Source organism: Nerophis ophidion, unplaced genomic scaffold (genome assembly GCF_033978795.1).
Source record: "Nerophis ophidion isolate RoL-2023_Sa unplaced genomic scaffold, RoL_Noph_v1.0 HiC_scaffold_52, whole genome shotgun sequence".
Classification (NCBI taxonomy): domain Eukaryota; kingdom Metazoa; phylum Chordata; class Actinopteri; order Syngnathiformes; family Syngnathidae; genus Nerophis; species Nerophis ophidion.
The window spans coordinates 71,104-97,726 of NW_026906974.1; the positions used below are offsets into that span (position 1 = coordinate 71,104).

The 26,623-nt window shown below is 38.2% G+C and overlaps 1 protein-coding gene across 1 annotated transcript in view; it reads right to left on the reverse strand.

The window, feature by feature from the left end:
• Positions 1-26,623, reverse strand: part of LOC133546944 (zinc finger protein 271-like) — a 45,736-nt gene that overhangs the window by 6,354 nt on the left and 12,759 nt on the right. The window contains exon 6 of the mRNA XM_061892787.1: positions 21,201-22,393. Coding sequence (XP_061748771.1) covers positions 21,201-22,393 — 1,193 coding nt within the window. The remainder of the gene's footprint in view (positions 1-21,200; positions 22,394-26,623) is intronic.

The following is a 26,623-nucleotide window of genomic DNA, read 5'->3' on the forward strand; positions in this document are numbered from 1 at the left end:
ATAATTTAGTCTGTTGACGTATCCAGTAACATATTGTGTCATTTATATTCTATTATTATTAGGTCAAAATTATTAAGGACAAGTGGTAAAAAATGGATTATTAATTTACTTATCAATTAACTGTAAATATCTGCTTATTTTCTGTTTTAACATGTTCTACCTACACTTCTGTTAAAATGTAATAATCACTTATGTTTCTGTTGTTTGGATACTTTACATTAGTTTTGGATGATACCATAAATGTGGGTATCAATCTGATACCAAGTAGTTACAGGATCATATATTGGTCATATTCAAAGTCCTCATGTGTCCAGTGACATATTTCCTGAGTTTATAAACATAATATAAATAAATACAAATAAAAAAACGGAAGAAGATGTGATGGCAAAACATTTTGATGTAAACATAGAAGTAGTACTTTTTAGAGGCGGTTTAGTACCGAATATGATTAATGCAGTTGAGATGGGGTCCAACACCCCCCGCGACCCCAAACGTGACAAGCAGTAGAAAATGGATGGATGGATAGTATCACGGTACTTTACCAATACCGGCATACCATACACCCTTACTTCTTATATAGTAGGATCACCCCACTGGTGGGTAGAAATACACTTAAGACTCTGACACAAGCACTCATTTAAAGGCCTACTGAAAGCCACTACTACCGACCACACAGTCTGATAGTTTATATATCAATGATGAAATATTAACATTGCAACACATGCCAATACGGCAAGTTTAGTTTACTAAATTGCAATTTTAAATTTCCTGCGGAGTTTATTGGTGAAAACGTCAAGGAAATATTAGCGGTGCACCACACACAGCTAAAAGTTGTCTGCTTTAACGGCATAATTACACAGTATTCTGGACATCTGTGTTGCTGAATCTTTTGCAATTTGTTCAATTAATATTGGTGAAGTCAAAGTAGAAAGATGGAGTTGGGAAGCTTTAACCTTTAGCCACACAAACACACGGTGATTCCTTGTTTAAAATTCCTGGAGGTGAAACTTTACTATGGATCAGAGCGGTCAAGCAAACATGGATCCCGACCAAATGTCAACCAGCAGGTTTCGGTGAGAAAATTGTGGTTAAAAAGTCACCTCTTACCGGAGATCAGCTGAACTTGCGCCGTCCATACAGCTGCCGTCGACTTCCCTCAGAGACTGGCCTCAAGACACCCGTGGACACACCCCTCCAACTATCAGGTAATATTAAACTCACTAATACGTCACTTCCTGTTCATGAGAAAGGACGCAAAAGAAAAAGGCTCCGCCTTTGCTACCGGACTTTTTATTTATTCTGAAGATTTTGACCACTGATTTGCGATCACAGCCACAGGAGAGTCACCTGGCATCCTTGACCTCATTTTGGTCAGTTGTGAGGCACTGATACGCCGAAATAAGGCAAGTTGGATGAGACGTTTGCCTCAAGCCATCGGCGCCTTACCGCAGCTCAAAGCGGTTGCCGAGCAACCAAAAGCTACGGCGAGTTCACAGCTGTTTTAAAGTGCTTCCAACGTCGCAGTGTTATAAGTTGACAGACTAACACCTGAAATCGATCTGTGAACAACGCAATGCACGCATTGTTGGAACAAACAAGTTAAACGTGCTGCAAGTTGCTAAAGTAACTGCCGTTTAAGACACAAGAGTCACTGATGTCATCGATCTGCCACGATGCCAAAAGTTAAAGAGAAGACTGAAACCCAAAACCTTCGTGTCAGCCGACACAGGACACAACTGGGACCAAGATTTGAGACTGGACACAGGACATGATGGGAATCAAGAAGGAGTACTACTAAAAATACTCCATGAATTAAAAGAAGATTGGAAAGAAATGAAAGAAGAAATGAAAGAAATAAAAAAAGATCTGAAAAAAGCAATGGAAGAACACAAACAAGATGTGAAAAGTCTGCAAACTCAAATCATCACCAGAAAAAATGAAGTCTCTGATATGTGCCAACAATTGAAGACCTTTCAAGAAGATATGCGCCAACAAATGAAGACCCTTCAAGAAGACAACTCCATGCTGTGGAATATCATAGATGAAATGGAGCAGGATAAACGAATGAATGATATCATGGTGACAAGGCACCGAATTAAACCAAGATCCTATGCGAAGGCTGTGAATAATGAAGGTGAACCAGATGAAATGGACCTTGTCTCGGCAGAACAGCAAGTGGTCAACTTTCTGCAATCAAAGGAAATTGAAATCGATATTATTACCATCGAAACATGCATCCCACTGAACAGAAGAGACAACAACGCCACTCCAGTCGTGCTCGTGAAACTCGTAAACAGAACATCTAAAATGGCATTGCTGAGACAGGGAAAGAAGCTGAAGGGAACAAATGTGTACATGAATGAGCATCTCACTAAACATAATGCTGGAATCGCCAAGAAAGCACGCGACTTGAGAAAGCAGGGAAAAATCCAGGGAACTTGGAGCACCAACTGTAAAATCTACATCAAGCTGAATGGAGGTCCAGAGGCAAGAGTAATTGTTGTCAATGACATCAAAGACCTGGACAAATTTGAAGTTTACACAGCTTCCACAACAACGATGATAATGGACTCTGACAGAACACAAGCACCTAAATTCAACATCAACACTACTACGCTGCAAGGGACGACTGAAAAAGAAGACCTAGATTCAGGACTGCATCCATCTACACTTATAGACATTATTGAAACGACATCAAAGATTGTTGAGCAAGGAAATATGGAACTACAAAACTTCTGCAACAAAGAGCACAAAAACAAGGATTTGGAAAACGATATAGATCCAGATACAATTTTTTTTCCCCCACATTAGTAATAATTGTTTTTATTACAAAGATGAGCAATACAATAGCATCATTAAATGTGATGAATTGTCAATTATTCATTTTAATAGCAGAAGCTTGTATGCAAACTACAACAACATTAAGAACTTTTTGAAATACATCAAAAAACCCTTCAAAGTGATCGCCGTCGCAGAAACATGGATTGATGATAAAAAAAGGAACAGATTTTGATCTGGAAAGATATGAACTAAACTACATCAACAGAGCCAACAAAAATGGAGGAGGAGTAGTTGTTTATGTGATGAAGAACCCGAACTACAAAGTGGTAAAAAACATGTCATTAGCTATAGATAATATCTTAGAATGTATTACCATTGAAATATGTCAGGAAAATAGCAAAAACATAGTAATCAGTTGTATATATAGATCACCTAAGTCAAGTATAGAAACATTTGAAGAATGGATCAAGGCAACTTACATGGACAATGGTCAAAAAATAATTTTCTTATGTGGTGACTTTAACATTGACTTATTGAACCCTAACAAGCAAAAGTTTATTGATGACTTCATTGATACAATGTACAGCATCAGTTTATATCCTAAAATCACAAAGCCAAGCAGCATCACAGGACACTGTGCCACACTTATTGATCATATTTTTACCAATGATTTTGATAATAACACCACAAGTGGTCTACTTATAACCGACTTTAGGGATCATCTGCCAGTTTTTACAATATATGATGGAAACTGCAAAAAGAACATGGAAGACAAAAGGACATTTCAAAGACTGTGCACAGAGAAGAGGATGATTGCTTTCAAAATGGAGCAACAAAAGCAAGATTGGGACAATGTGTACAATGAAGAAGAGGTTGATGAAGCATATGAACATTTCTTAAACAAGTTCATAATACTTTATGACAAACATTGTCCATGGAGACAACTCAGTAGTAAACATCCATCCATTTTCTACCGCTTATTCCCTTTTGGGGTCGCTGGCGCCTATCAGCTACAATCGGGCGGAACAGTAGTAAACATAGAAAGAATAATTAACCATGGATGACAAAAGGATTAAAAAATGCTTGTAAGAAGAAGAATACACTATATATACAATTTATAGTACAAAGAACTACAGAGGCAGAAGTTAAGTAAAAAAAAGTATTAAACAAGTTAACAAACATACTACGATCATGTAGAAAAGAATATTACAGTGAATTATTGGACAGGAACAAAAATAATCTGAGAGCAACATGGGGCATTCTCAATAGCATTATTAAAAATGGCACTAAGAGGGATTACCCCCAATACTTCTTAGATGGAAATAAACATAATGACAACATAAAGGAAGTAGTCGAAAGCTTTAATAACTACTTTGTAAATATTGGACCAAAATTGGAAGAAAGGATTCCGGACCCAGTTTCAATTGAGGACTATAATGAAACCATAGAGCAAAATCCCAACTCCAAGTTCCTCAGAAATGTGACACAGGAGGAAATAGTTAAAATCGTGAAAAAGTGTAAATCAAAGTCTTCAACTGATTGTAACGGAATTGATATGGATACGATAAAAAAGGTTATTGATGAGATCTCAGGACCATTAATGTATATTAGTAACCTATCATTTCAAACAGGTACATCTCCAAACAAAATGAAAATAGCTAAAGTTGCACCAATTTATAAGACTGGAGATAAACATCTATTTACAAATTATAGACCTGTTTCTTTACTTTCACAAATTTCTAAAATCATTGAAAAACTGTTCAATAAAAGATTAGAGTTTCATAAATAAAAATAGAATACTCGAAGAGAACCAATATGGATACAGAGCAAATGTTTCAACTTCAAAGGCTTTAATTGAAATCACAGAAGAAATGACCAATGCAATAGATAGTAAAAAATGTGCAGCAGCAGTGTTTATGGATCTAACTAAAGCATTTGACACAATTAATCACAATATTTTAATCAAAAAACTGGAACGATATGGCATCAGAGGGTTAGTCTTCAATTGGATAAGAAGTTATCAAACGAACAGGAAACAATACGTGAAACTAGGCGAACACACTTCTACAACACTAAATATATCCTGTGGTGTACCTCAGGGATCAATACTAGAACCTAAATTATTCAATCTCTATATAAATAACATTTGTAAAGTTACAAGAGATGTAAAGTTAGTATTATTTGCGGATGAAACAACAGCGTTTGGTTGAGGAGAGAACACAAAGAGGATAATACAAATAATAACAGAAGAAATGAACAAATTAAAAAAATGGTTTGACAAAAACAGACTATCATTGAATCTCAGTAAGACTAAAATAATGCTATTTGGTAACAGTAGAAAAGAAGTGTCAAACACAAATACAAATAGACGGAATAGAAATTGAAAGAGTAAATGAAACCAAATTTCTAGGTATAATGATTGATGATAAAATGAACTGGAAATCTCATGTAAAAAATATACAACATAAAAGTAACAAGAAATATGTCAATAATGAATAAAGCCAAAAAGGTTCTGGACCAAAAATCAGTTTATATTCTCTACTGCTCACTAGTGTTACATATCTGAGTTACTGTGTAGAAATATGTGGAAATAATTACAAAAGTACACTTCATTCACTAACAGTGTTACAAAAAAGATCAGTTAGAATAATACATCATGTTGGATATAGACAACATACAAACCCTTTATTTATTGAATCAAAGATACTGAAATTCCACCACATAGTGAAATTGCAAACAGAAAAAATTATAGACAAAGCAAACTATAACCTGCTTCCCAAGAATATACAACGATTCTTCTCAACAAAAGAGAAATATAATCTTAGAGCAAAATGTAATTTAAAACATTTGTATGCACGTACAACACTTAAGACCTTCAGTATATCAGTATGTGGAATTAAATGATGGAATGGATTAAGCAAAGCAATCAAACAATGTACTAATATCATCCACTTCAAGAAACTCTTCAAACCTAAAGTGTTTACAAAGTAGAAAGAAAAAGAACCATGATAATAAACATTCTGATTTTATTCACCCATTCATTCTCAAAATAATCTTACTTATCTCATCGTATGGAATAAAACTTACTTCACCAATTATTTATTTATTTATTTTTATTGTGATTACTTATTACTTATGGAGTATACATTGTGAATACATTGAGAACAGGAAGTGAACAAAAATTTTAGCAACTGTTATGTAAAGAAAAGGGGTAGGAATAAATAAGCTCTGCTTCTTCCTACTCCCTTTCGAACATGTTGAAAAGAGAAACCGGAAATTGTGATGTATCATGTTGGTATGTGTGATGTAACATGTTGTATGCATGCATGTGTGATGTATCATGTTGTATGCATGCATGTGTGATGTATCATGTTGTATGCATGCATGTGTGATGTATCATGTTGTATGTGTGATGTATCATGTTGTATGTGTGATGTATCATGTTGTATGTGTGATGTATCATGTTGTATGCATGCATGTGTGATGTATCATGTTGTATGCATGCATGTGTGATGTATCATGTTGTATGCATGCATGTGTGATGTATCATGTTGTATGCATGCATGTGTGATGTATCATGTTGTATGCATGCATGTGTGATGTATGTAAGGGACGACGTGGCGCAGTGGGAGAGTGGCCGTGCGCAACCCGAGGGTCCCTGGTTCAAATCCCACCTAGTACCAACTTGGTCACGTCCGTTGTGTCCTGAGCAAGACACTTCACCCTTGCTCCTGATGGGTTCTGGTTGGCGCCTTGCATGGCAGCTCCCTCCATCAGTGTGTGAATGTGTGTGTGAATGGGTAAATGTGGAAGTAGTGTCAAAGCGCTTTGAGTACCTTGAAGGTAGAAAAGCGCTATACAAGTACAACCCATTTATCATTCATCATTTATCATGTTGTATGTGTGATGTATCATGTTGTATACATGCATGTGTGATGTATCATGTTGTATGTGTGAAGTATCATGTTGTATGCTTGCATGTTCCAAATAAACTCAAACTCAACTCACTAAAACACAAGCAACACAATAGAAAGATAAGGGATTTCCCAGAATTATCCTAGTAAATGTGTCTAAAAACATCTGAATCAGTCCCAATGCAATAACCTTTTTTTTTTAACTTGATTTTTTATTTTTTTTTCTAGTCCGTCGCTATCAGTATCCTCGAATCCTCGAACACGAATCTTTCATCCTCGCTCATATTAATGACACAGAATGGACCTGCTATCCCCGTTTGAATAAGAAAATCTCATTTCAGTAGGCCTTTAACCCCACTTTGACTACAGAGTTCATGTTTGGTACCGTGAGGCCTTAAAAGCCCTGAAAAACAAACTCCAGACAGCCCAAAACAAAATGATTGGGCTTCTGCTTAACCGTCCATCTCGGGCTCACCTTTCAGCCAACCATTTCCTTAACGTGGGGAGGCTCTTGGTATCGGACAGAGTACATCTTCTTGCAGTTGGTCTGGTGTACAAGATACACCATACCACTAAAATACCCATGTACCTGTCTAGATACTTCAAAATATATTCACCATTATAACACCAAAGGTAGTTGTACAAATCACATTCAACCTAGATCTCACTCCAAAAAAGGTTCTAATGTGTTTGCCTGCCATACCACCAACATGTGGAAGTCCCTATCAAAAAGAAAACATATTACTGCTTGCGGCTACTCGTAACTGGGAATAAACATAGCCTTTTATCTATTTGAAATTATATTTGCATGTATTTTCTTGCAGTATATTTGTATTTTAAATGCTACTTTCTACATAGTACTGTGTGAGTTCAAATATATATTTCAACTGAAAGCATCTCAGGCTTTCTTGCAGCAGTGAATGTGTACCGTGATGAAAGTGTACCCTTTCCTCTGCAAACTTCTCATAACTCCTTCAATCAATCAATCACACATTGTTACAAACTGAGAGGAACATCAACCTCAAACTGTCCCCTTTTCATGAAGAATCTAAGTCAGGGGTCTCAAACTCAATTTACCTGGGGGCCACTGGATGCAGAAACCGGGTGAGGCTGGGCTGCAAGAAAACATTTCTTAAAAAATCCAACATGCACTTTTTAATGAATTCACCTTCTTTGAATGGCTTTCCCGCCCTCGTAACATACTTGCCAACTGTGGCGATCTCTCCGGGAAACACCCGAATATCAGTGCCCCTCCCGACAATCCCCCGGGGCAAGCATTCTCCCGGTTTTAACCCGGACAACAATTTTAAGGGCGTGTCGCGATGTCACAGTCTTTAGCGTCCTCTACAACCTGCCGTCTCGTCCGCCTTTCCACCATGGCGCACATTAGTAACAGTGTTAAAGTTGTTTATACGGCCACCCTCAGTGTGACCTGTATGGCTGTTGATCAACTATGTCTTGCAGTTGTTTACTGCATCTACAGAAGCCAAATACGGCATGTGGCTGGGCTGGCACGCGGTTTGTACAGGTTGTAGAGGATGCTAAAAGCAGTTCCTCCACGGTGCCCCCTTAATATTGTTATTTTGGATGAAATTCTGGAGAATGATTACCCCAGGAGGGGCACTGAAAAATTGGGAGTCTCCCGGAAGAATCAAGAGTATGCAAGTACACCGCTGTTGGGCGCCGTTCATATAAAACACGCGGGCCGCACCAACATTAATTTTCCATGTTAAGGTGCGGGCCGCAAAATAACGTCTCGCGGGCCGCAATTGGCCCGCGTGTTTGAGATCCCTGATCTAAATCAAAGCATTGCATCATCCCCACAAGACAAAGCATCTTCCTATTGAAGAAGTGTTAATAATGAAATGTAAAGTTAGTAAAGATGTGAGAGTAAGAAGTAAACAAACCTGTTCTGTGTAACACAACTTGATGTTTCTTGAAAACAGCGTCCAGTAGTTGATGTTGTCGCTCCTTCTCCTCTTTTGTACGACAAAGTTCCTCCTCATACTTTGCTATCGTTCTTTCGCACATTTTCACACAATCACAACACTTTACTCTCACACTTGATCTCTACTTAGCGATGTGTTGATAACGTCCGCGTCTCTTTGTTAGCAGCTAACAAGCTAAGCTAACTAGCGAGCTAAGCTAACTAACAAGCAAAGATAGCACGAGAAGCGGCACAGTGCTTCTAGCGCATCGAGACGACTTTATCCTTAAAGAAAGAATCAAATATGTATTTTATACGACGTAAATATTTCCAACTGGATAACAAATAATAAGACTGTCTTTCTCCGTCCATGTGCTGCACACTTGACGTTACAAGGCGGTACTGCTCTCTTCTGCTGCCTTCCGTTTACACCGGAAGCTGGAAATGACGTCACAGCCGAGTGGACGAAGAGGTAGCTCTATATAAGATATTGCCTGCTGTCACTGTTACCATGCTTTTATAACCTGTAATATTTATTTGAACAACAATGTGACATAAAAGAGTTTCTTGTTTTTCAAAAATAAATTCAAAGTATATCAAACACAGCTTTAATGTTGGGGTTCAGTGGCGCCCCCGTGCGACATTTATTGCAATGACAAGAGTGAAAGTGCTAGAAATTGTAGCGATATTACTGCCTGATTCCACGTGTTTTTATTGTGGTTCCCTTTTACTCCTAGATAATCTATTTTCATACAAAACATTAATAAAACATTCAAATATCACAGAACATGATGTCGCACGAACCAGAGGTGTGGACTCGAGTCACATGACTTGGACTCGAGTCAGTCTCGAGTCATACAATTGATGACTTTAGACTCGACTTGACCACATTTAAAAAGACTTGCAACTCGACTTAGACTTTAACATCAATGACTTGTGACTTGACTTGGACTTGAGCCTTTTGACTTGACATGACTTGCTACTTTCCCCGAAACCCAAAGATTAAAAAATTATTCAGGAGCGCTCCGTATCTTTCATTTAGTATTTGTGTGTGTCTGCGTGTTGTTCCCGTCAGCTTGTATGCTCTCAGTACAACAGCCAATCACATTGCAGGTCAGCTTGTATGCTCTCAGTACAACAGCCAATCACATTGCAGGTCAGCTTGTATGCTCTCAGTACAACAGCCAATCACATTGCAGGTCAGCTTGTATGCTCTCAGTACAACAGCCAATCACATTGCAGGTCAGCTTGTATGCTCTCAGTACAACAGCCAATCACATTGCAGGTCAGCTTGTATGCTCTCAGTACAACAGCCAATCACATTGCAGGTCAGCTTGTATGCTCTGAGTACAACAGCCAATCACATTGCAAGTCAGCTTGTATGCTCTCAGTACAACAGCCAATCACATTGCAGGTCAGCTTGTATGCTCTCAGTACAACAGCCAATCACATTGCAGGTCAGCTTGTATGCTCTCAGTACAACAGCCAATCACATTGCAGGTCAGCTTGTATGCTCTCAGTACAACAGCCAATCACATTGCAGGTCAGCTTGTATGCTCTCAGTACAACAGCCAATCACATTAGTACTGTTGTTTTGCTCCCACAGCACTCATCCAATCACATTGCAGGTCAGCTTGTATGCTCTCAGTACAACAGCCAATCACATTGCAAGTCAGCTTGTATGCTCTCAGTACAACAGCCAATCAAATTAGTACTGTTGTTTTGCTCCCACAGCACTCATCCAATCACATTGCAGGTCAGCTTGTATGCTCTCAGTACAACAGCCAATCAAATTAGTACTGTTGTTTTGCTCCCACAGCACTCATCCAATCACATTGCAGGTCAGCTTGTATGCTCTCAGTACAACAGCCAATCACATTAGTACTGTTGTTTTGCTCCCACAGCACTCATCCAATCACATTGCAGGTCAGCTTGTATGCTCTCAGTACAACAGCCAATCAAATTAGTACTGTTGTTTTGCTCCCACAGCACTCATCCAATCACATTGCAGGTCAGCTTGTATGCTCTCAGTACAACAGCCAATCAAATTAGTACTGTTGTTTTGCTCCCACAGCACTCATCCAATCACATTGCAGGTCAGCTTGTATGCTCTCAGTACAACAGCCAATCACATTAGTACTGTTGTTTTGCTCCCACAGCACTCATCCAATCACATTGCAGGTCAGCTTGTATGCTCTCAGTACAACAGCCAATCACATTAGTACTGTTGTTTTGCTCCCACAGCACTCATCCAATCACATTGCAGGTCAGCTTGTATGCTCTCAGTACAACAGCCAATCACATTAGTACTGTTGTTTTGCTCCCACAGCACTCATCCAATCACATTGCAGGTCAGCTTGTATGCTCTCAGTACAACAGCCAATCAAATTAGTACTGTTGTTTTGCTCCCACAGCACTCATCCAATCACATTGCAGGTCAGCTTGTATGCTCTCAGTACAACAGCCAATCAAATTAGTACTGTTGTTTTGCTCCCACAGCACTCATCCAATCACATTGCAGGTCAGCTTGTATGCTCTCAGTACAACAGCCAATCACATTAGTACTGTTGTTTTGCTCCCACAGCACTCATCCAATCACATTGCAGGTCAGCTTGTATGCTCTCAGTACAACAGCCAATCACATTAGTACTGTTGTTTTGCTCCCACAGCACTCATCCAATCACATTGCAGGTCAGCTTGTATGCTCTCAGTACAACATCCAATCACATTAGTACTGTTGTTTCGCTCCCACAGCACTCATCCAATCACATTGCAGGTCAGCTTGTATGCTCTCAGTACAACATCCAATCACATTAGTACTGTTGTTTTGCTCCCACAGCACTCATCCAATCACATTGCAGGTCAGCTTGTATGCTCTCAGTACAACAGCCAATCACATTGCAGGTCAGCTTGTATGCTCTCAGTACAACAGCCAATCACATTAGTACTGTTGTTTTGCTCCCACAGCACTCATCCAATCACATTGCAGGTCAGCTTGTATGCTCTCAGTACAACAGCCAATCACATTGCAAGTCAGCTTGTATGCTCTCAGTACAACAGCCAATCAAATTAGTACTGTTGTTTTGCTCCCACAGCACTCATCCAATCACATTGCAGGTCAGCTTGTATGCTCTCAGTACAACAGCCAATCACATTAGTACTGTTGTTTTGCTCCCACAGCACTCATCCAATCACATTGCAGGTCAGCTTGTACGCTCTCAGTACAACATCCAATCACATTAGTACTGTTGTTTCGCTCCCACAGCACTCATCCAATCACATTGCAGGTCAGCTTGTATGCTCTCAGTACAACATCCAATCACATTAGTACTGTTGTTTTGCTCCCACAGCACTCATCCAATCACATTGCAGGTCAGCTTGTATGCTCTCAGTACAACAGCCAATCACATTGCAAGTCAGCTTGTATGCTCTCAGTACAACAGCCAATCACATTAGTACTGTTGTTTTGCTCCCACAGCACTCATCCAATCACATTGCAGGTCAGCTTGTATGCTCTCAGTACAACAGCCAATCACATTGCAAGTCAGCTTGTATGCTCTCAGTACAACAGCCAATCACATTGCAGGTCAGCTTGTATGCTCTCAGTACAACAGCCAATCACATTGCAGGTCAGCTTGTATGCTCTCAGTACAACAGCCAATCACATTAGTACTGTTGTTTTGCTCCCACAGCACTCATCCAATCAAATTGCAGGAAAACCAAGGAAGAATAATTCTTAAACAACGCGCCATTGAGAAAAAAAATATGCCAACGTTGGTTTCGTCCGGGTATAAAAACTACGACTTGGTCAACAAAAAACGAATTGCCGTATGCAAAACATGCAGTTCGAATATGTAGACGCAACAACTTCCAATTTCGTTCGACATTTGAAGATGCACAAAGAAGGGTAAGTTTTGATTGTAAGCTAAAGTTTATTGGCTGAGTAATGTGACTTTTATTTGCTGTGTAGTTGAATGAGTGAGGCTGTAAACTCACTGCTAACGTTATAACCATAGTCATCTTATAAGTAGACGCGGTATAGAGCACGTCTGCTACTGGCGCTGAGGAGACGAGACGCGCGGTCGCCATCTTGGAGTGGTGATCCGCTTCACTCAGTGCAATTAATTTGGCAGGAGCAATGAACAGTCGGCCTCCATCTTGGAGTGGTGATCCGCTCCACTCAGTGCAATTAATTTGGCAGGAGCAATGAACAGTCGGCGCATTTAATTAATCTTACCTCACTAAAAACCACTGATTTTCGTCATACGTGTAACTATGATAAAAGGACACATGTTTTGGTGTGTTTTATTATTCATAGTTTGCTTAACAGTAACAGAATATTTGTATATGCTATAAGTGACCAGACGTCCAAGATCAATACTGGGAAAATAATCCCAGAGAAGGGGGAAAAAAACATATGCATGTACATATGTATATACATGCATATGTTCTACATAAAAAAATGTATGATTACATTAGATATCTATGTATCTTACGGACCTATAGACTATCTCTGTTGCTGCAGCAGCAGGGAGTTCATTCTGTCTTGGCATTTTGTATTGATATTCTATTATATTCTTCCCTTAAATGATCATGTTTTCAGTGATTGTTTTATATGTATTTTTTATGTATGTCACTTTGGATAAATGCGTCTGCCAAATACTTCAACATAAACATATATTAACACGCCGATTCATACCAAAGACTATAAAAATGGGACTCATTACCTCCCTGCTTGGCACTCAGCATCAAGGGTTGGAATTGGGGGTTAAATCGCCCAAAATGTTTCCCGGGCGCCCACTGCACCCCTAACCTCCCAGGGGGTGAACAAGGGGATGGGTCAAATGCGGAAGACAGATTTCACCATACCTAGTGTGTGTGTGACAATCATTGCTACTTTAACTTTAACCTGTAAGTTTTTATATCTGCTAAAACCACCAATCTGTTTGACTGGATTCAGAATAAAACTAAATTCTGTTGTACCCAACAATGTTAGTATTTAAATATTGTTACTTGAAAACTTATTCCTGGTTACATACATACTGTTAAGAAAGTATTGTCTTATATTTTGCCTAAAATGAGAATGCATCATAATCATTGGCAACTGGTGAATGTTGTTTTAGGTGGGGCTGAAAGTTTGTAAAGCAAATACCTGTAGGGGCGTCATCCTCCCCCAGAAGATTTCTTTGTGATTTTCACATACAAATATTGAAGATCTTTGCTCCTTCACAACTCTGTTGTAATATTCTTTTCACAAAATACAACCATCCATCCATCCATTTTCTACTGCTTATTCCCTTTGGGTAGCGGGGGGCACTGGTGCCTATCTCAGCTACAATCAGGCGGAAGGCAATAGTACGTTAATGTTAAATCTTACTTGTGAAAAGTAATCCCCCAATTCCTATTTTCAACAGTCCGCTAATATTAACAGGAAAACGCTGAACACCGCCCGGCATCTTTGTTTTCTACCTGTCAACTGTCAGTTTAAGCTGCTCGCCAGCTCCTCATCATCACTTCAAGATGGCGGCCAAATTGCTCGCGTCACAGCAGCCAATGCGGCGTCTACTTATAAGATGTCTCTGGTTATAACCTCATTGCAAACACGACAATCTGTTGCATCCACTGCAGTTTGCTACCATATTCATACTTTTTGTAAAGTGATTTTTTTCAAGCAGGGTTGCATGAGGTACCTACACATAGTGTTACGTTAGTCAGTGTATCACAAACTGTAACGTAAGGTTATACGGTGGTCAGCAGCACCGCATATTTTAGCCACCTACAAAAAGACAAACATAGTCAAATAAAGGTCAGTTAAAATGTACACTATATTAAGAATATGTGTACAGATTGCTTTTGCATAGGGCCCTGAAATCTAAACAGTACATTGTTCATTGTTATTTTCATGTATTTGTTATGTTTTTCATGTGTACGCAGACATAAACACACAAACAGTATGAGATGAGATCAATGACATAAGGTAAGAACAGGATAGAAACTGCTGTGGAACTAACTAGCTACAATGCAATATGACATGGAAATACAATGTTAACACTTTTGTACAAATAAGTACAGTTCAACTTGTTTTTCCAAATGTGTTTATTCTGTAAAGCAATGAGTTAAATGTTTAAAATGACTGGTTAATAGTGTTATTATGAATTGCAAGGTCAGCACTATTTTTTTTCCTGCAATTTCAAATGCACTTGGTTTTAATAAATAAATACAGCATTTTAAAAACATACATAATCTGTGTAAATGTATTAGTCTGTGATTAAAATGACTTGAAAGGACTCGAAACTCAAAATGCAGGACTTGGGACTTGACTTGAGACTTTCCAGTCTTGACTTTGGACTTGACTCGGGACTTGCCTGTCTTGACTCGAGAGTTGAGGGCAAAGACTTGAGACTTACTTGTGACTTGCAAAACAATGACTTGGTCCCACCTCTGGCATGAACTCTGACATAAAACAAATTGTAAGTCCAGGAAGTGACGTACTCTTCGCGCATGCGTGGATCGATCGTGTCGTGAATTTATATCAATTTTTAAAAAGTGTGAAACATTTGCTCTCATACACAAAAGTGTCTTTCTTAAAGTGAAATCCAAATTCTAACATTGTGTTAATGATTTGAATTTATTAATTCAATCTTGGAAGATTGTACAAAATAGAAAAAGCCCTTATTATATTTACTGAAATAATTTAAGTGTATCATTTATTTATATATATTTTATTTTAATCTTATTCGAATGGTCTCTCATATTTACTTTTACTTTCTTTAACGGGTTTTGTTTGTAAGAGGATTGGATTTAATGTGATGTTTTTTTTATATTGCTGAGTAAAATATTGAAAAAGCATTGACTCATATTGTATTGAAAGTACCTTAATGTGTCTAAACATTGTTTATGTATGTTTAATTGTTCGATAACAAAATAAAATAAATACTCAGAACCAAAACTGGCTAGCAAATAAAGTCTTATATTAACATAAATAATGTTGAAGTCATATTACATGACATTATATAAATATGTATATTAAATATAATTTGAATAGTTGGCAAGTAAACAAAATGCATTTGCCATACCTAATTGTATTATATCAATTATAACTCAACCCCACACTTTACAACATGTATTCACACTTTGTTGTGTGAAAATATTTTTACACAAACTTACATTCAATTATAGTAATGATTATAATATAATAAGAAATTTAACAATGTGTGTTCTGGATGTAAATTAATTCATGGAAAATAAATTGATTAACAATTAATCTTTTTAGCGAGGTAGCATCTTTTTTTACCTGGAAACTTATCTCCTTAAGTGTGCAAATAAAGTATTACGTATTACTTGTATTACATTTGAATAGAACCTTATTGAGCATATTAACAAGATTCTGTTAGAAAATGTGCTGAGTATGAAAAATGTCATTTTGAATTTGCGCACAGGATGTAGAATGACAATGATCTTCACCCACCATAAAACAAATCAGGAAGATTGGAGCATGTGGAAGGAAGTTATGACTGTTATAATTTTCCACCACAAGGGGGCGATGTTGGTGTCGATATTTATGACTAGTCATGATCAGACCCCGACCTAAAGGCCTACTGAAAGCCACTACTAGCCACCACGCAGTCTGATAGTTTATATATCAATGATGAAATATTAACATTGCAACACATGCCAATACGGCCACTTTAGTTTACTAAATTGCAATTTTACATTTCCTGGGAGTTTCTTGTTGAAAATGTTGCGGAATGATGACGTGTACGCGTTACGTTAAGGACTGTCAGGAAATATTAGCGCTGCGCACACACACAGCTAAAAGTTGTCTGCTTTAATCGCATAATTACTGAGAATTTTTGACATCTGTGTTGCTGAATCTTTTGCAATTTGTTCAATTAATAATGGAGACTATAAAGAAGAATGCTGTCGGTGGAAAGCGGTGGATTGCAGCTGTCTTTAGCACCGAGACACAGCCGGTGTTTCTTTGTTTGTTGTGAAAGCAGAGCGGTCAAGCGAACATGTTTTCTCTACGTCAACCAGCATGTTTTTGGATGGGAAAATGGTGATATATATCTTACCGAAGACATCAGTGGATTATTTGTCGTTCTGCAGCAGCTGTGAGCTTGGCTCCTCGGCTTCTCTCTTAGACTCGAGGTATGCCTTTACAATCTTTAAAACCTCACTAAAACACTATTAAAACAATAAGCAGATAAGGGATCTTCCAGAATTATCCTAGTAAATGTGTCTAATTACATCTGAAACGCTCACACTGCCGTCGCCCGGAGCTGTCGCTTTTTTTTCCCCTTTCTATTCCTTCACTTTCAATATCCTAATTCAAGAATCTTTCATCCTCACTCAAATTAATGGGGAAATTGTCGCTTTCTCGGTCCGAATTGCTCTTACTGCTGGTGGCTCCCATTAAAAACAATGTGAATATGTGTGGAACCCTGCAACTTATGACATCACGCGCACATACTTCCGGTAAAGGCAAGGCTTTTCTATTAGCGACCAAAAGTTGCGAACTTTATCGTTGATGTTCTCTACTAAATCCTTTCAGCAAAAATATGGCAATATTGCAAAATTAAATGATCAAGTATGACACATAGAATGGACCTGCTATTCCCGTTTAAATAAGAAAATCTAATTTCAGTAGAGATTTTCAATGAGATTTTCTTATTTAAACAGGGATAGCAGGTCCATTCTATGTGTCATACTTGATCATTTCGCGATATTGCCATATTTTTGCTGAAATGATTTAGTAGAGAACATTCACGATAAAGTTCGCAACTATTGGTCGCTAATAAAAAAGCCCTGCCTGTACCGGAAGTATGTGTGCGTGACTTCACGAGTTGTAGGACTCCACACATATTCACATTGTTTTTAATGGGAGCCACCAGCAGTAAGAGCAATTCGGACCGAGAAAGCGACAATTTCCCCATTAATTTGAGCGGGGATGAAAGATTTGTGAATTAGGATATTGAAAGTAAAGGACTAGAAGAAAAAAACGCAAAAAAAAAACAAAAAACGTGACGGCTCCGGGCGACGGCAGTGTGAGCGTTTCAGATGTAATTAGACACATTTACTAGGATAATTCTGGAAAATCCCGTATCTGCTTATTGTTGTAATAGTGTTTTAGTGAGATTGTAAAGACATACCTCGAGGTCGGATGGCTGCGGTGAACACACTTTGTCTCAGAGAGAAGCCGAGGAGCCAAGCTCACAGCTGCAGCAGAACGACGAATAATCCAATGATTTCTCCGGTAAGATATATATCACAATTTCCCCATCCAAAAACATGCTGGTTGACGTAGAGAAAACATGTTCGCTTGACCGCTCTGTGTTAAAAACAAACAAAGAAACACCGGCTGTGTCTCGGTGCTAAAGACAGCTGCAATCCACTGCTTTCCACCAACAGCATTCTTCTTTATAGTCTCCATTATTAAATGAACAAATTGCAAAAGATTCAGCAACACGGATGTCCAAAATACTTTGTAATTGCGCGATGAAAAGAGACGACTTTTAGCCGTGTTTGGTGCTACGCTAACATGTCCCCTCCAACAGGTGATGTCACGCGTATGAGTCATCATTCCGCGACATTTTTAAAGGGGAACATCATCACCAGACCTATGTAAGCGTCAATATATACCTTGATGGTGCAGAAAAAAGACTATATTTTTTTAACCGATTTCCGAACTCTAAATGGGTGAGTTTTAGCGAATTAAACGCCTTTCTGTTTATCGCGCTGGAAGCGATGACGTCAGAATGTGACGTCGCCAAGGTAATACAGCCGCCTTTTTCATTTTGAACCTATTGTAAACATTGGGTCTCAGCTCTGTTATTTTCCGTTTTTTCGACTATTTTTTGGATCCTTGGAGACATCATGCCTCGTTGGTGTGTTGTCGGAGGGTGTAACAACACTAACAGGGAGGGATTCAAGTTGCACCGAAGATGCCAAAGTGTCTGCCGCCAGACCCCCATTGAATGTGCCAGTGTCTGCACATTTTACCGGTGATGACAGACATGGCACAGAGATGTATGGATAACCTGCAGATGCATTTGCAAAGATAAAGTCAACGAAATCACAAAGGTGAGTTTTGTTGATGTTGACTTATGTGCTAATCAGACATATTTGGTTGCGGCGTGACTGCGAGCTAATCGATGCTAACATGCTATGCTAATCAACGCCAACATGCTATTTACCGGCGGTGCTAAAGCAGACATGGCACAGAGATGTATGGATAACCTGCAGATGCATTTGTAACGATAAAGTCACAGAAATCACAAAGGTGAGTTTTGTTGATGTTGACTGCCAGCTGATCGATGCTAACATGCTTAGCTAATCGATGCTAACATGCTATTTACCGGCGGTGCTAAAGCAGACATGGCACAGAGATGTATGGATAACCTGCAGATGCATTTGCAACTATATTACATTTCCTTCCACCCTCATGTAATGCGAAAAAAACCAATCGACGGATTTAATTTGCTCCAGTGTCAAAAGATGCGAAAGTCCTGAGCGTTTGGTCTGCACATTTTACCGGCGATGCTAACGCAGCTATTCGGCCATGCTATGGCTATGAATAGCGTCAATAGCTATTCGCTCAATAGCTTCAGTTTCTTCTTCAATACTTTCATACTCCAACCATCCGTTGCAATACATGCGTAATCTGTTGAATCGCTTGAGCCGCTGAAATCCGAGTCGAAATCCGAGCTAATGTCGCTATATCTTGCTGTGGTATTCCCATTGTTTGTTTACATTGGCAGCACTGTATGACGTCACAGGGAAATGGACAGTGGCATCGCAAATAGCGAAAATCAAGCACTTTAAAACTTTTATTAGGGATATTCGGAGACCGGTAAAATTTTGAAAAAAACTTCAAAAAATACAACATGCCACTGGAAACTGATTTTTATTGTTTTTACCCCTTTTGAAATTGTGATAATGTTCCCCTTTAAACAAGAAACTCGTGGGAAATTTAAAGGGTAACATTATCACAATTTCAGAAGGGTTGAAACCAATAAAAATCAGTTCCCAGTGGCTTATTTTATTTTTCGAAGTTTTTTTCAAAATTTTACCAATTATGTAATATCCCAAAAAAAGGCTTTAAAAAGCCTGATTTTCGCTATCTGTAAATCCACCGTCCATTTTCCTGTGATGTCATATAGTGACGCCAATACAAACAAACATGGCGGATAGAACAGCAAGATATAGCAACATTAGCTCGGATTCAGACGTGGATTTCAGCGGCTTAAGCAATTCAAAAGATTACGCATGTATTGAAACGGATGGTTGGAGTGTGGAGGCAGATAGCGAAAACAAAATTGAAGAAGAAACTGAAGCTATTGAGCGAATAGCTTTTGAAGTTATTCGACGATCGCCTTCTAACCAACGATTGCATCTTTTGACCACTGGAGCAACTTAAATCCATTGATTGGTAAATGTTTGTTTGGCATTAAATGTGGGTGGAGGGAAAGGCTGGAGGCAAATATAGCTACAAATGTACATACAGCTAGCCTAAATAGCATGTTAACATCGATTAGCTGGCAGTCATGCCATGACCAAATATGTCTAATCAGCACATAAGTCAATAACATCAACAAAACTCACCTTTGTGATTTCGTTGACTTTATCGTTGGAAATGCATCTGCTTTGAGTGTCGCAGGATATCCACACATCTCTGTGCCATGTCTGTCGTAGCATCGCCGGTGAAATGTGCAGAACAAACAAGGGACTTTCGCATCTTTTGACCACTGGTGTACTTGAATCCGTCGATTGGTATGTGTTTGTTTGGCATTAAATGTGGGTGGAGGGAAAGGCTGGATGCAAATATAGCTACAAATGAGGCATAATGATGCAATAGGTACATACAGGTAGCCTAAATAGCATGGTAGCATCGATTAGCATGCCATGCTAATCGATGCACACGCCACGTAAGTCACCTTGAATCCGTTCCTGATCGTGTTGTTACACCTCCGACAACACACCGACGAGGCATGATGTCTCCAAGGCACGGAAAACATTAGAAAAAACGGAAAATAACAGAGCTGATTTGACTTGTGTGTGTAATGTGTTTGAGAAAATAGTGGATTGCTTCCCGTTGTAACGTCACAGGTGAAAGGTCATTGCTCCGACAGCAAACAATTGAAAGGCGTTTAAATCGCCAAATTCACCCTTTTAGAGTTCCGAAATCCGTTAAAAAAACACATGGTCTTTTTTCTGCAACATCAAGGTATATATTGACTCTTACATAGGTCTGCTGATAATGTTCCCCTTTAAAATTGCAATTTAGTAAACTAAAAAGGCCGTATTGGCATGTGTTGCAATGTTAATATTTCATCATTGATATATAAACTCTCAGACTGCGTGGTGGGTAGTAGTGGCTTTCAGTAGGCCTTTATATTTAACAGTAGAAGATGAGAGGCACTACATACAACATCAAATATACATTCATATTAAACATGCTGTGTTTTTAAAGTACATTTAGCACAATCACGAAGTGTTTTTAAATCCCTGCAGCTTCCATGACTGTTAAACACTTGTGTTTACTGACCTGATACTTATGCCAGAACATCTTATCACACATTGCAACTAAATTGTTTCGCTCTAGTGTGTGTTCTCATGTGTCTGGTCATGGCAAGCTTTGTGGAGAAATGCTTCTTACAAACAGGGCAAGTAAAGGGTTTCTCTCCAGTATGTGTTCTCATGTGTGCGGACATCTTAGGCTTTGTGGAGAAAGTCTTCTTACAAACAAAGCAAGTAAAATTTTTCTCTCCAGTATGTGTTCTCATATGTGAGGACATGTTAGACTTTGTGGAGAAACTGTTCTTACAAACAGAGCATGTAAAAGGTTTCTCTCCAGTGTGTGTTCTCATGTGTATGGAGATGTCAGGCTTTCTGGAGAAACACTTCTTACAAACAGAGCAAGTAAAAGGTTTCTCTCCAGTATGTGTTCTCATGTGTGTGATCATATGTTGCTTTGTGGAGAAACGCTTCTTACAAACAGAGCAAGTAAAAGGTTTCTCTCCAGTATGTGTTCTCATGTGTTCGGTTATGTTAGACTTTCTGGAGAAATTCTTCTTACAAACAGAGCAAGTAAAAAGTTTCTCTCCAGTGTGTGTTCTCATGTGTCTGGTCATGGCAGGCTTAACGGAGAAACTCTTCTTACAAACAGAGCAAGTAAAAGGATTCTCTCCAGTGTGTGCTCTCATGTGTCTGGTCAAGCGTTGCTTTAAGGAGAAACTCTTCTTACAAACAGAGCAAGTAAAAGGTTTCTCTCCAGTATGTGTTCTCATGTGTACTGTAAAAAGACTCTTCCATCTAAATGATTTCCCACATTCAGAGCAGTCCAAGTGTTTGTTGTTAGTGTGATGTCTCGTATCACCTTTAGAGTCATTTTTACTCTCCAAAGGTTTTTGGATGTGGTCACTGTGATCAGAAGAGTGTGACATCATGTGGTCCATGTCTGACAGTGGAGCAAAGATGCTGTCTGGTTCTGACTTTATATGTTCACAATGCTCTCCATCAGCTTCTGTGATGTGTTGACTTACAAGCTCCGCCCCTCTGTTCTCCTCACTTTGACTGTGATGAAGCTGTAAGGACTGAGCTTCATCTTCATCATTAGCCTCCTCCAACCTTTGAAGCTGATCCCACAGTTCCTCCTCTTCCTCTTTAATGTGGGAGGGGGCCTGTAGCTCCTTCTGTCCCACACTGGAGCTCCACTCCTGCTGCTTGGAGGGAATCTCTTCATGACTCTCTGCTGACACCTGCTGGACGTCTGCAGAACATACAACACAGATGAGGTGTTACTGTGTTGAAGTTTGCAGTATTCAAACTATTCACATGTGAGCTAGGCCAAACAGACAGTGCTGGGCAAGCGACCTGGAATATGTAGTAAGCTGAGCTACAAGTTACTCCCAATTAAATGTAGCTAAGCTATCCTCAGAGAATTGTAGCAAGCTACACTACACGCTACACTGCAAAAGCAGCGTAAAAATACCCATCATCTCAAACAGGTAAATTCCCAAACAAAATGAAAATAGCTAAAATTGCACCAATTTATAAGACTGGAGACAAACACCAATTTACAAATTATAGACCTGTTTCTCTACTTCCACAATTTTCTAAAATCATTGAAAAACTGTTCAATAACAGATCAGAGAGTTTTACAAACAAACATAAAATATTAGATGAGAACCAATATGTATACAGAGCTAATATTTCAACTTTGATGGCTGTAATAGAAATGACAGAAGAAATGACCAATGCAATAGATAGTAAAAAAAAAAATATGCGGCAGCAGTGTTTATTGATCCAACTAAAGCATTTCACACAATTAATTACAATATTTTAATCAAAAAACTAGAACGATATGGCACCAGAGGGCTGGTCTTAAACTGGATTAGAAGTTATTTAACCAACAGGAAACAATACGTGAAGCCGGGCGAACACACTTTTTTTTACAACACTAAATATATCCTGTGGTGTACCTCAGGGAGCAATACTAGGACCGACATGGTTCAAGCTTTATATAAATGACATTTGTAAAGTTATAAAATATTGAAAGCTAGTATTATTTGCGGATGATAGAACAGTGTTTTGTTCAGGAGAGAACACACAGAAGATAATACAAATAATAACAGAAGAAATTTAATTAAAAAGATGGTTTGACAAAAACAGACTCTTTGAATCTCGGTAAAACTAAAATAATGCTATTTGGTAACAGTAGAAAAGAAGTGTCAAACACAAATACAAATAGACGGAATAGAAATTGAAAGAGTAAATGAAACCAAATTTGTAGGTATAATGATTGATGATAAAATGAACTGGAAATCTCATGTAAAAAATATACAACATAAAAGTAACAAGAAATACGTCAATAATGTATAAAGCCAAAATATGTTCTGGACCGAAAATCAGTTTATATTCTCTACTGCTCACTAGTGTTACCATATCTGAGTTACTGTGTAGAAATATGTGGAAATAATTACAAAAGTACACTTCATTCATTAACTGTGTTACAAAAAAGATCAGTTAGAATAATACATCATGTTGGATATAGACAACATACAAACCCTTTATTTATTGAATCAAAGATACTGAAATTCCACCACATAGTGAAATTGCAAACAGATAAAATTATACACAAAGCAAACTATAACCTGCTTCCCAAGAATATACAACGATTCTTCTCAACAAAAGAGAAATATAATCTTAGAGCAAAATGTAATTTAAAACATTTGTATGCACGTACAACACTTAAGACCTTCAGTATATCAGTATGTAGAATTAAATGATGGAATGGATTAAGCACAGCAATCAAACAATGTACTAATATCATCCACTTCAAGGAACTCTTCAAACTTAAAGTGTTTACAAAGTAGAAAGAAGAAGAACCATGATAATAAACATTCTGAATTTATGTCATCAATCCATTCATTTTCTAGATAATCTTACTCATCTCACCATACGAGTATTATTTATTTATTTTTATTGTGATTACTTATGGAGTATATGGTCAATAAATTGAGAACTGGAAGTGAACAAAAGTTTTAGCAACTGTTATGTAAAAGAAAAGGGGTAGGATTAAATAAGCTCTGCTTCTTCCTACTCCTTTTCAAACATGTTGAAAAGACAAACTGGAAATTGTGATGTGTCATGTTGTATGTGTGATGTATCATGTTGTATGCATGCATGTGTGATGTATCATGTTGTATGTGTGATGTATCATGTTGTATGTGTGATGTATCATGTTGTATGCATGCATGTGTGATGTATCATGTTGTATGTGTGATATATCATGTTGTATGCATGCATGTGTGATGTATCATGTTGTATGTGTGATGTATCATGTTGTATGTGTGATATATCATGTTGTATGCATGCATGTGTGATGTATCATGTTGTATGTGTGATGTATCATGTTGCATGTGTGATATATCATGTTGTATGCATGCATGTGTGATGTATCATGTTGTATGTGTGATATATCATGTTGTATGCATGCATGTGTGATGTATCATGTTGTATGCATGCATGTGTGATGTACCATGTTGTATGCATGCATGTGTGATGTATCATGTTGTATGTGTGATGTATCATGTTGTATGTGTGACGTATCATGTTGCATGTGTGATGTATCATGTTGTATGCATGCATGTGTGATGTATCATGTTGTATGCATGCATGTGTGATGTATCATGTTGTATGCATGCATGTGTGATGTATCATGTTGTATGCATGCATGTGTGATGTATCATGTTGTATGCATGCATGTGTGATGTATCATGTTGTATACATGCATGTGTGATGTATCATGTTGTATGTGTGATATATCATGTTGTATACATGCATGTGTGATGTATCATGTTGTATGTGTGATGTATCATGTTGTATGCATGCCTGTGTGATGTATCATGTTGTATGTGTGATGTATCATGTTGTATACATGCATGTGTGATGTATCATGTTGTATGTGTGATGTATCATGTTGCATGTGTGATGTATCATGTTGTATGCATGCATGTGTGATGTATCATGTTGTATGTGTGATGTATCATGTTGTATGTGTGATGTATCATGTTGTATGCATGCATGTGTGATGTATCATGTTGTATGTGTGATATATCATGTTGTATGCATGCATGTGTGATGTATCATGTTGTATGTGTGATGTATCATGTTGTATGTGTGATATATCATGTTGTATGCATGCATGTGTGATGTATCATGTTGTATGTGTGATGTATCATGTTGCATGTGTGATATATCATGTTGTATGCATGCATGTGTGATGTATCATGTTGTATGTGTGATATATCATGTTGTATGCATGCATGTGTGATGTATCATGTTGTATGCATGCATGTGTGATGTACCATGTTGTATGCATGCATGTGTGATGTATCATGTTGTATGTGTGATGTATCATGTTGTATGTGTGACGTATCATGTTGCATGTGTGATGTATCATGTTGTATGCATGCATGTGTGATGTATCATGTTGTATGCATGCATGTGTGATGTATCATGTTGTATGCATGCATGTGTGATGTATCATGTTGTATGCATGCATGTGTGATGTATCATGTTGTATGCATGCATGTGTGATGTATCATGTTGTATACATGCATGTGTGATGTATCATGTTGTATGTGTGATATATCATGTTGTATACATGCATGTGTGATGTATCATGTTGTATGTGTGATGTATCATGTTGTATGCATGCCTGTGTGATGTATCATGTTGTATGTGTGATGTATCATGTTGTATACATGCATGTGTGATGTATCATGTTGTATGTGTGATGTATCATGTTGCATGTGTGATGTATCATGTTGTATGCATGCATGTGTGATGTATCATGTTGTATGCATGCATGTGTGATGTATCATGTTGTATGCATGCATGTGTGATGTATCATGTTGTATGCATGCATGTGTGATGTATCATGTTGTATACATGCATGTGTGATGTATCATGTTGTATGCATGCATGTGTGATGTATCATGTTGTATGCATGCATGTGTGATGTATAATGTTGTATGCATGTGTGATGTATCATGTTGTATGCATGCATGTGTGATGTATAATGTTGTATGCATGTGTGATGTATCATGTTGTATGCATGCATGTGTGATGTATCATGTTGTATGCATGCATGTGTGATGTATCATGTTGTATGCATGCATGTGTGATGTATCATGTTGTATGCATGCATGTGTGATGTATCATGTTGTATGTGTGATGTATCATGTTGTATGCATGCATGTGTGATGTATCATGTTGTATGCATGCATGTGTGATGTGTCATGTTGTATGCATGCATGTGTGATGTATCATGTTGTATGCATGCATGTGTGATGTATCATGTTGTATGCATGCATGTGTGATGTATCATGTTGTATGCATGCATGTGTGATGTATCATGTTGTATGCATGCATGTGTGATGTATCATGTTGTATGCATGCATGTGTGATGTATCATGTTGTATGCATGCATGTG